At 42.5% G+C, this 12,026-nt stretch overlaps 1 protein-coding gene across 5 annotated transcripts in view; it reads left to right on the top strand.

The window, feature by feature from the left end:
* FHIT (fragile histidine triad diadenosine triphosphatase) overlaps positions 1-12,026 on the top strand; it is a 928,323-nt gene that overhangs the window by 644,240 nt on the left and 272,057 nt on the right. For all 5 annotated transcript variants that reach the window (XR_013542797.1, XM_072989324.2, XM_078388814.1 and 2 more), the window contains one exon: positions 488-517. Coding sequence is in view for 4 of the 5 variants with exons in the window: in XM_072989324.2 (XP_072845425.2) it covers positions 488-517 (30 nt within the window). In the remaining variant the exon portion in view is untranslated. The remainder of the gene's footprint in view (positions 1-487; positions 518-12,026) is intronic.

The following is a 12,026-nucleotide window of genomic DNA, read 5'->3' as shown; positions in this document are numbered from 1 at the left end:
TCTGTGGGACACAGCAGGGAACGATGTGGCTCTATCGGCCACTGTCAGGCACCTCTTCCCTTTTGTTAGAATTGTAGAAATCGGCATAAGCGTCCACTTCACTGTGCCAAGCAGTGCCTGCCAACAACTGTCTGGTCTTTTATAAATAGCCTCCATAAATCTTGGTGAGTACCAACCTTTATTGGGAGCATCTGTGAGCTGAGATGGTGAGGGCTGGGGAGGGGGGAATAAATGTGCCAGCATTTATGTCTCCTTCAGACCCTTGTTTCCCATTTGATCAAGACCTGAAAGAGAGAGGTTCTTGTTTCCCCACTACTCTGGTGCCACATTGTACCCATGAGAGTGCTATAAATTAATGCACAATGAAATTGGATTTAAATTATTAATGGGGAATATTTACGAAGACCCAGGAGACTTTCCTTGGCTGCTCTTACCTCCTTCTCCTTTTCTTCTTTTCCCCCTCTCCCTTCCTCCTTGTCTACTACAGGATGGTCCCGAAGCTGGACAGACTGTGAAGGTGAGTGCTTATTTTATTATGCAGAGTACAAATTAATAAGAGACAATTATGAGAACTAATAAAAGCCAGTCATCTGCAGCATATTGCTGCATTGCTATTTTATCCTTGAAGCTAGAGGGATCCTGAATCTTCTGGGACTGTAAATATATCGATGGAAATGGAATGGTGCAATATGGTTACACATCACCGCCTTTCTCTCTAGACAAAACTAGAAAGGGCAGATATCTTAAAACTGTAAGAAGAACATAAGAAACATGAAAACCCAAGAAGAGCTGAGCTAGATCAAACTCTGGCAGGCAGATGTCTTTTAGCGGAACTGCACAGGGTTTGGGAAAATTCCTTTTCTGCACTTCGTATGCCAGAAGACCCCAGTGAATATGGCAGAGTGGCAGATTCTGACAGCTGTAGTCCAAAAAAGGACTACATTACCCAAATCTCAATCACATAGACATGCACTTAGAAGTCAACCATTCTGAGTCCCTGGATTTGTCCTTAGCAGAAGAATCAAACATAACTCTTCAATGCACAAATCTGCTCCTGGTTATCATAAACTTCCTTAGGCTCATTTTGAAACCATTATTTTAGGACTACTGTCAAACAATTAGCTTATTGAACAATTATTAAATAATTAAATTAAAACACGAACGCTGGAAATCTTTGGCAAACTGGAACAAATTGTGCTTTTTGCTGGACTGACTGCATGTCTTTGGATCAGACCAGGTGGCCCAGCATCCTGTTCCCTACAATAGCCAACCTACAGGGGATTCTGGGAAGTTCACAAGAGGCATGTTGTCTCTCTCTGTGACACAGGAATACCTGTGTTCCAGGTCTTCCCACATTCCATTTTCAAATAGCAGCTGCCACCTCTATGGTTGTGAAGCCCATATGTTAATTTACATTTTGCAAAAGAGTACTAATGAACCTAATGCCCAATCTATTTTATGGTGTTGAAAAAGTGTCGTCCCCTCATTGTGCAAATCTAAAAATCCTTGCCAAGGTTCTTGCATGCTCTCTTTGGGTGTCGAACCTAGGGACCTACTGAGTTGTGTATCGTCATTACGCTCATCTCATCTGTGGTGTTCAGAAAAGAGTGCTCTTGAGAAGCATAAGTACAGTCATTGCTTGTACCAGAGTCATTACTAATGGTATCATGGGTGCAGTGAAGCCGGTGGCATTCCTTTCTGTGTGTGTTATGTGGCATTTTCTTGCATATTGTGTCTGTGAGGATGCAGAGGGAGCTTTGGATCTCCACCCCCATCAGGCTGGTTCAATGGCATGTGGGTGCTGCCACCATTGTTGCTGGTCAGTGGGTTGTGGAAGCTTTTTTAAGAACATTGGCCTGCCATTTTCATGCCATTTTTATATTCTCTGGGCAGCCTATGCGTTTCCCTGCTCTTTTCCTAGACTCAACCTGTATTGGATGTGGTTGACATTCTATCAGTGTAGCTACGGTGCCAAGATAATGTGAGTTTAGGATTGCTCAGTTAAAGCCCCTCTTACAGTTGATTAAGATAACGTTAACAACCGACAAATAGCAAATGGAAGCAATTCCCTTTCTTTCCATTTGCTACACTGACTCTATTTGTGGTGTACGTATTATTGCTACCTGTAAATAGCTAGAGGAAGAAACTAATGTGAAAGGAAAGGGAGGAATGGAAGGACATTTACTGGATCAACAGGGCAAAGATTCACAAATCTTATTTGTGAATTTTCATTGTTTGCCACCCACCTCTTGCCCTTTCTCATTCATGATCCTGATCTTATTGCTTGCTATACAATTCACTCATTTTCTGCATTGGTCCTGTGCTGTTTAGAGCTTGTGAGGATGGCTGGCTTTTCAGATCTCTGATGAGCATCATTGGTCTTATTGGCTAGGGTGATAGCAATTGCATCCAACACAGCCACAAGAATTGTGCAAGGCTGTTTTAAAGCTTATTACTAGCAGGAACGAACCTTCAGGCCACCAGATATATCAGCCTAGAAGTCCCATCAGCACCATTCAGCATGGCTGATAGTAAGGGGCTGTGGAGGTTGTAGTCCAAAAGAACTGGAGAGTCAAAGAGTCCTCATTCCTGGCTTACTTTGTGGCTTACTGTATTTCAATGCTACAAAGTGTCCCAGGGCACATTAATGACTGGCAGATTTTATTTGACGTAAGCTTTCATGGACAATGTGGGCTGCAGTCCATGAAAAAATGGTACCAAACAAAATTTCCTTTTTTTGTAAAGTGTGATATGGCTTTCATTGCTTTTTCTGCAACAGACTACAGAGTGCAGGCTACAGAGTAGGCTGTGTGTATGTTTGTGTGTTGTGTGCCGACAAGGCACATCTGACTTATAGTGATCCTAATGGGGTTTTCAAGGTAAGTGAGATATTCAAAGAATGGTTTTACCAGTTCCACACCTGTCGTAGTGAGTTTTCATGTCCAAGAGGGGATTCAAATCCAGAATCCTGAGTCTAGTCTGTCACTCTATCCACTACATCTCACTGAGCATTGGAAGATATAAGAGCCTCGTGGCGCAGTGGTTAAAACGCTGTACTGCAGCTAAAACTGTGCTCACGACCTGGGGTTCAAATCCCAGGTAGCCGGCTCAAGGTTGACTCAGCCTTCCATCCTTCTGAGGTCGGTAAAATGAGTACCCAGCTTGCTGGGGGGGCAATGTGTAGCCTGTATAATTAAAATTGTAAACCGCCCGGAGAGTGCTTGTAGCGCTATGGGGCGGTATATAAGTCCAATAAATAAATAAATAAATAAATAAATATAATAAGATAGCTACCCCTCTGGAAATGCCATGCCATGCTATATGCAAACCAACTTTAGTAGACATTTACATGCAAATAAACATTTCCCTTATTAAGCTAAGAAGGGAACACTCCACAATTGTTTCCAGTGGACTTCAGAGAGGCCCTAGTGACAGCCAGCCTGAGGGTGCTGAGAGAAGGAGTGATGAAGGAGGTAGAGGCCAATGAGTCACACCTGGACCTGGATCAGGAAATGCTAATCAAATTTGCAGAGGACACAAAATTATGTGGAATAAATAATGCCCTGGAAGACAAAAACAAAATTCAACATGATCTAGATAGGCTTGAGCACTGGGCTGAAAACATCAGAATGAAATTCAACAGGGATAAGTGCACCTTGAAAAAGAAACCAAACATACAGGAAAAAGAAACCAAACACACAGTTACAAGATGGGGGATACCTGGTTCAGTAATACTACAAGAGAGAAGGATCTTGGATTTGTTGTAGATCACAAGCTAAATATGAGCCAACAGTGTGATGTGTCTATAAAAAATGCAAATGCTGTTCTAGACTGCATTAGTAGAAGTATAGTCTCCAAATCCTGCAAGGTGCTTGTTCCCCTTTATTCAGCACTGGTTAGGCCTCATCTTGAGTACCGTGTTGTGTTCTGAATGCCACACTTTAAGAAGGATGCAGACAAACTGGAACAATGGTTGTTGGCTCTTTGGCCATGTTCTGAAGGTTGTTCTTCCTAACGTTTCGCCAGTCTCTGAAGATGCCGGCCACAGAGACTGGCGAAACGTTAGGAAGAACAACCTTCAGAACATGGCCAAAGAGCCCGAAAAACCCACAACAATCATTAGATCCCGGCCATGAAAGCCTTCGCGAATAACCTGGAACAATTTCAGAGGAGGGCAATAAGGATGATCAGGGGACTGAAAACCAAGCCCTGTGAGGAAAGACGGAAAGATCTGTGCATGTTTATCCTTGAGAAAAGAAGAATAAGGGTAGCTATGATAGCACTTTTCAAATACAGAGGAGGGCAGGATCTGTTCTTGGTCATCCCAGAGTTCAGTACATGCAACAATGGGCTCAAGTTACAGGAAGTCAGATTTCAGTTGAATATCAGGAAAAACACCCTAACTGTTAGAGTGGTAAGACAGTGGAAGCAATAACCTTGAGTGGTGCTGAGTGCTCCGACACTGGAGGCATTCAAGAGAAATATACTTGGCAGATATCCTTTGATTTGTATTCCTGCATTGAGCAGGGGGTTGGACTTGATGGCCTTATAGACCCCTTCCAACTTCATGTTTCTATGTTTCTCCTGCCATGCTCCCTGTTGGGGGAGTTTAACAACACTGATGTAGCAACTCTGTTTTAGGCTCTAGAATAACAGAATAGTAGGTGCAGCAAAGGCTGGTGACTGGAGTTTTGTGGGTGCAAGTATTTCACCCCAGGTTTTACTCTGAAATGCACAGGAGCTATCCAAAGTGCTGAAACTGCTGGAGTACTGAAACTATGGGGGCACTGAGCTTAGCATCTTCTCTAAAGTTTTGATTAAAAGCCAAGGCATATTCACTGCCATTGCAAAACTGGAGCAACTGGCTTCCACTGACAGTTTAGCCACGTTATGACTGCTGCAGGGGCTACCAAGACTGGTCTTCATTCAGCATGGCAGTCCAGTCCAGAAGGGAAGCCATCTCACCCTACCTAGTATGATGTAGTGGACAGAACAGAGGCACATTCCTTTGGTGCCAGCATAGTGCCTGTAACATACTACAGCCTTGAGCCACTGCTTTTGCAATTTCCTTGTGGCGCGGGGGGGGAGGTCACACTGATCAACTAACCACAGTTTTCTACACTTCAAATGAAATACACAGCTGGAGGTGATGACCTCAGTGTTGCGTTCTAGTATTACCTGCAAATGTTTCCATGGGTGATATGTTAGAAATACCCTCTTGAAGAGCCATCAGCAAGAAAGAATTGTATGCTTTCAGAATTCAGAGGAAACATTGATTTTTCTACTTTAGAAAACATGAAGGCTGCTGGATGTATTGTGAATATATGGAGATGTGAATATATCTCCAGTGTATTGTGAATATATGGAGATGGGCCTGGGGCTTCTTGTCCCATTGCTTTCAGAAAATTAGTGAGTTTACAGGGATCCACTGATGTTGCTCTGAAGTTATGGGTTCTATTGCCCATCACTCTGTATAAATTGTATCTGCTTTTCTGTCTCTGTTTTTGTTTCATTTCTTAACTCTTCTATAAAACTCCAGAACTCCTAACCATTTATTGCTCCTGTGTTGATGATGCAACACAGGAGCATCATCATTTTCTTTTTAAATGTAGAGTATATGTATTTTAGTAAAAATAGTTGCCCTCCAAACCCATTTCTTGTTCAGGTACTGTAATCACACTCCAAAATATGATGTTAGACCTGGCAGGCGTTTGGCTGGTGCACCTGGTTTTGTTGGGAAAATCTCATGGACACCAATCATAATAGTGAGAATCTGAGATTTTAAAAGGTGTGTCTTTCCACCATCAAATATTTCCTCTTTTCAAGACAAAAGAAAGATGTTGACTTGAAAGCAGCATAACATCATGACATATTCCTCTTCAAAAGACAAACAAATACCATGGTTGATTTTGATAGACTCTCCACCTTGGGTCCCCAGATGTGCTTGGACAAAACTCCCAAAAGCCTTCACCACTAGCTCTGCTGGCTAGGATTTCGGAGAGTTGTAGTCCAAGAACATTTGAGGACCCAAGGTTGGGAATCACTGAGCTAGACCAGGTCTCTAACCCTGTCTCATATTTCCATATACCATTTGGGAGATCTGACACTGAGAAGGAGAAGAGAAGGAGATGCAGACAAACCAAGACCTGCCCTTCATTTCCACGAGATCTTTGTTTCCTTTTCTTTCCCACCTTTTCCTAGTTTGTCTTGTACTGAGAGTGAAGAGGAGAGGGAAAGGTGCATCTGGAGAAGAGACAACTAATGCAGAGCAATGGGTACAACGCTGGATGAGAATCTAGGGTATGTGGGATACGATTGTTACTGAGCCTTCAACTGAGTAATGCTTTCACAGGCACGATCTACCTTACAGATCTGTTGTGAGAACAAAGTTGAGAGGGATCCCCAGCAGATCCCACATCAGACTGAGCTCCGTCAAGGAAAGGTGGGATATACAGATAACTAACGAATAATTAATAAATTGTAGCAAAAAATACCATCTGAGGAGAGCAGGAAACCCCATTTCATTGGATTGGCTCCATAGTATCTCTTACATGACTGAAGTAATTCTGGGACTCAGAAAACAGATTTTAGCCCGCATCCCCTTTTGCTCTTGCACAATTTAGTGCCACCTGACACACATGGTTCTAGGGGCTCCTTGGGCCTCCAGGGCCACTTTCCGGAGTCTATAAAGAGGAGAAGTGGACAAAAATGCCTCCTCAATTTCTCAAGCTTCAGCCAGTTGTAATGGAAGTACATGGCTCCTTTCTCCCTTCTACTAGGAACAGACCCAGGGCCTTAATGCCTCTGTCTATCCCAACCATCTTTACAGTGGCAACCACAGGGAGAAAGGAACACTGCAGGGACAGAAGTTACTCTGTGGGGCTACAGCTCCACATGCAGTGTGGAGAGTGCCCAGTGGTCATGCTAATGGGGGTCTGTTGGGAGTTGTATTCCAACAAACTGACACTGTTTCTATCTTGTGTACTTTCATGCTGCCCTTGGAAGATAGCTTTTAAACTTTCAATTTCCCCACAGTATTTCTTTTAAAGTTGATAGCACAGGTGTGTTTGCAAGAAAAGTGAATTACAAGTCTGACATCACAAACCATAGGCCCTTGAAAGCTTCCACTGCAGCTTGGCCTTTGATTGTTATGCGTTGCATATGTTTTGCCACACAAGCTTCCCTTAATGGAAGGGCTCAGAGCAAGGGAGTCAAAGCTAATGGTTCAAGGTGGGACAGCAGCGTCTCAAGATAACATTTTAATTTGGGCCTTTGTGTAGCTTCTCTTCCTGAACAGACTTGAGTCTTCAGGATGCCCAAGTGGCAATTCCAAGCAGCAACCTTTCCTGGAGATATCTAGGCAGTACATTAAGAGTACTTCTGCTTCGAGAAGGTAGTTACACAGATTCAGAGGTGACAGATAGTTAAGTTCTACTGGTGCTCTTTTTCCAGAAAGGAGGAGTGAGATCAAAGTCAACAGTCAACCAATACAACCAGGACTTATGACTCAGGTTGTAAGCACAGTCTTTACTGCAGGACTGCAGGTTTAACCACTGTGCCACAAGGCCACAAGATGAATGGCCACTGTCATAAGTAGTGAGAAGAAACAGGAATCTGTTGTGCATGGATCTGATCAAATCTGAGAAAGGCTGCCCTTATATTTCCCTGTGTTTCAAAATTTAAAACTTTATGGTGCACACTTGAATTTGTGAAGACTGATGGCACGTCTATCCAAAATAAGTTTGAAATCCGTTCGAGTGAGGCAGCTTGGGTACATGTTAAAATGGACTCTGATTAACTTTGTTTGAACTCCCCTTTCTCCATGCAAGCAAATCTTTTTCAAACTCCTAACAATCTCATTGGGAACCTCAGTCCCCCTGCTGTCTGGCTACCAACTCTGTAATAGCCAATGTTTGGCCATATCATCTCTCTATCTCTTTTTCTTCTTAATGTAAGCTTTCTTTATTTGACCTCTGGAATGATCTCCTGCCTGATATTCATTTGGCCCCTTAAGACAGGGAATTTTTAAATGACCTTTGACAACATGGCTTTTTAGGCAGGCTTTTCTGGAATTGACATCTGAATAATGCACTGCAGTCTCTAGTTTTTATTTCTATTCCTCCACCATATCTCTTAATCATTGATGTCTATGTTGGTTTTATTTTACGTGTACTATTTTTGGTTTTGATTTTTCCTTTTTGTTTGGTTTTTCTTCATTTTGAGTTTATACCCACTATTGATAGTTGTAATTTGACGTATTTCTTTGTTTTGTGTCTTAATTTTTTGATTGTAAACCACCCAGAGCGTCCTTGTAGCCAGATGGGCAGTATAGAAGCTGAACAAATAAATAAATGAGCAAATAAAATATTTGTGATTAGACAAACAAGAAAAATCAGCCTAAGTATCTTTGTAGGAAGGGTAAAGTTTGGCATGTCAGATCTGATGCATGTGGCTCGTAAAGATCCCAAGATAATTAGTAATTTCTTACTGATGTATTCTTCTCTAGTTATTTTGATCCAGAAACAATGTCATCCATGTTCTCTAACCAAGTCCATCACACTAAATATCTGGGTTATCTTGTTCAAATTAGATTTGTGACTTAAAAACATCGAAGAAGCGGAAAAAGAGTATAAAATATAGAAAAAGTAGCTGTGTGATCCACCTATGGAAGCAAAGTTCTGGGTTCAATAATTTTTTTTATTGGCTGACTTAAAAAAGAAGGCAAGCATTTGAGTTATTCAGAACCTTTCCAAAGCTATATAATTTGGCATTAAGGCAAATAATCCCAAAATTGGGTTAGATATGTGCTCTAGAAACCACACTGCCAGCAGGGCAGAATGGAGATGAAGCAGATGTGTCAGATTGATAGACTGATTGATTACTTACTTTTTGTACGCTGCCCCATAGTGCAGTGGTTCCCAACCTTGGACCTCCAGATAGTCTTGGACTACAATATCCAGAAGCCTTCACCACCATCTCTGCTGGCCAGGATTTCTGGGAGTTGAAGTCCTAGAACATCTGGAGGCCCAAGGTTGGGGACCACTGCCATAATGCGCACACACTCTGAGTGGTTTAAAACACATTAAAAGCACATATAAATACAACATATATTTTAATTAATATTTAAATAAATAGAGCCCCTTCCCTAGCTAAAAAACGTAACTTTCAATAACATTAAACAAATCAAAACAGATTGGGGCATCTCAGGTAATTAAAAAAAGGAAGCTTGGAATGATGCAGTTTTTACTACTTTCTTAAAACCAAGGAGGAATGTGCCTGATGAGCGTCTGTTGAGGGTTTATTCCAACGACTGAAAAAAACTTGATTCCTGGTGTTAACTCTTTTGGCCTCCACGGGTATCAAAATATCAATTTATAGGCTGTCCTCTCTCTGCAGAGCAAAGCCTTGAACCTTTTCAGCTTAGCATTGGTCAGCTGGCTAGTCATGTACACTTAAGGGAACCTCATTGACACATGTCTCAAGTCACTGTGATGGCAAGCATCCTCCTCCATGAGTTCCATGTCGTTACAAATTCTCGTGGTCGGCAAGGAAAATGATACTGAAGCTCGGAAGGTAGTGAGGTAATTTCTGTTCCACAACTCCGCTACTGAAAAGCAAAAAAAAATTGCCTTTCCATCTTCTTATTCTTTTCGCTCCTTTTCTTTCGATGGGCATATTGTTCCTACATCCAGGCTTCTCTCAGGGTGCACGACGTCAACACACCTGATTAGAGTTTCTGTAGGAATTTCAGCTTGGAGTTGTCAGAGAAGTAGCCCATCTGTTTCAGCATGTATAGCAAAAAAATAAAGAGAATTATTGTGGCACATTTAAAACGAACAGATTTAATAACATGAGATTTTTGTGCATTATAGTACACCTGATGAATCTGAGGAAATGGACTGTAATCTATGAAAGCTCACTTGGAAATAAATCTATTTGTCTGTAAGGTGTCACAATATTCTGCTCAACCTGACATGAAATGTCTCTATAAAGGTCTCTCTAGCCATGAGCTTATACTTTCTTATATTCTTTCCTCTTGTTTTTCTTATTGTTCCTGAGGACTAGAGGGTTTGAATATTCAAGATTAATCATGTCACAGCATGCCCTGATTGTAGCAGAAGGATTAGTCTCCTTTATAGCAGTGATGCGCTAGCACAGCTGAGCATCCTGTGGCTCTATCAACACCAACCTTAGACTAATAAAGCACAAAACCCACCTCCCCCGGCTTTTGGATGTGCAACAGAGCTACAGCTAGCTAAAGATATAACCCTCTGTAACCCTGGAGGTCACCTTCAGCATTCTTTTGCAGTAGACACCACCCTGTCAAAAAGAACACAGAGTGCTGAAGGCAACAGAGACATTAGTTTTGGTTGATGTATCTCGAACATAGCGCTGAGACAGGAAAGCTAGAAAGTAAATGGCACAAAATGTATGGGAATATTGGGAATATTGATTTCCTAGTGGCTTCCCCACTCTACCAACGACTGTTATGTAGGAACAAATGCTTTCCCACAGTAAGGTAAAGGTAAAGGTTCCCCTTGACAATTTTTGTCCAATCGTGTTTGACTCTAGGGTGCGGTGCTCATCCCCGTTTCCAAGCCATAGAGCCAGCATTTGTCTGAAGACAATCTTCCGTGGTCACATGGCCAGTGCGACTTAGCCACGGAACGCTGTTACCTTCCCACCAAGGTGGTCCCTATTTATCTACTTGCATTTTCATGCTTTCGAACCGCTAGGTTGGTGGGAGCTGGGACAAGTGACGGGCGCTCACTCCGTCGCATGGATTCGATCATACGACTGCTTGGTCTTCAGACCCTGCAGCACAGGCTTCTGCGGTTTAGCCCGCAGCGCCACCACGTCCCTGCTGCTTTCCCACAGAGGGGACCTTTTTGTCCATGGATCCTCCAAACAGTATTGGGAGAAGGTTGTCACCCGGCATGACTAACAGACCCCTGCAATCCCTTGGTGCCCATGTCCTTGACAGTCAGTACAGGTTCTGGCAGACAGCCTTCAGACCACACAAATCTTTCATTTGAGACTAGCCTAAAGAAAAGCAAGATGAGACACTTGTTATTCGATTAACTAGGAGGAGCTGAGGCTATCATTCAGGAAAATGTGTATTTCCTGTTGTTATAATGTTTTCCCTCCAGCTGCACGGTTTGCTTTGTTATGCACGCCTGAGCAACCAGACCTGCATAAGAAACCAGCCTTTATGTTCCAGTGATCAATGATCACTTCTGTGTGCTTCTACGATTCTGACTTTTTCACTTCTTGAAGGAGCTAGAAGCAATGTTCACTGCCTACTTTGCTCAAAGACCACAAATATATTTATGTTGAACATCACAAGGGCTGCAAGTCAACATGACATTGTGTTGGATACCGCTCAGATAAGAACAATGTTAACAGCAATCCCGGTTTCAAATTAAGGCTAGACATACTTAGCCAAAAGGAATCGAAAAGACAATAACTCTATTCTCCCACTGCCATCTTCAGCTTTTGAAAAAGGTCTTCCTGATTCAGTCCCCACCCAAGCCTCAATGCCCTAATTGCATGGTAAGGATTGTCCCCAAAGGGGTGCCCTATCCTGCCCCACCAGGTCCTAGAGCTCTGAGTGATGAGTCCTGGCTATATCCATGATCACCTTAAAGGTATCTCCAAATAGAGATATGAAAAATGTGTATTCAACAAATCTTTCATTCTTATCAATCCAGTGTGTCACAACTTAAGACAGCTCAACAACAAGGCTCTCAAGATGTGCAAGACTTCTGCCTTCCAGGGTGGGGGTGAGACCTTTTTCATCCCATCAAGGTCTCTGCAATTCACACAGGTCATGAAACATGTATCGTCCTTTTACAAAGCAAAGCAAAGCAGAGCATGTGTGCATGCACGCGCGCGCGCGCGCGCGCACACACACACATAAACACACACGCACACACATAGAGCAAGCATAGTTAAGATTGGGTGACAATTCAACTGATACTTCTAATTTTTAGAAAACCATGTTGTAGCAAGACAGCAATTATACT

This window comes from Pogona vitticeps, chromosome 2, assembly GCF_051106095.1.
Source record: "Pogona vitticeps strain Pit_001003342236 chromosome 2, PviZW2.1, whole genome shotgun sequence".
Classification (NCBI taxonomy): domain Eukaryota; kingdom Metazoa; phylum Chordata; class Lepidosauria; order Squamata; family Agamidae; genus Pogona; species Pogona vitticeps.
This window is presented reverse-complemented; position numbering and strand designations above follow the sequence as displayed.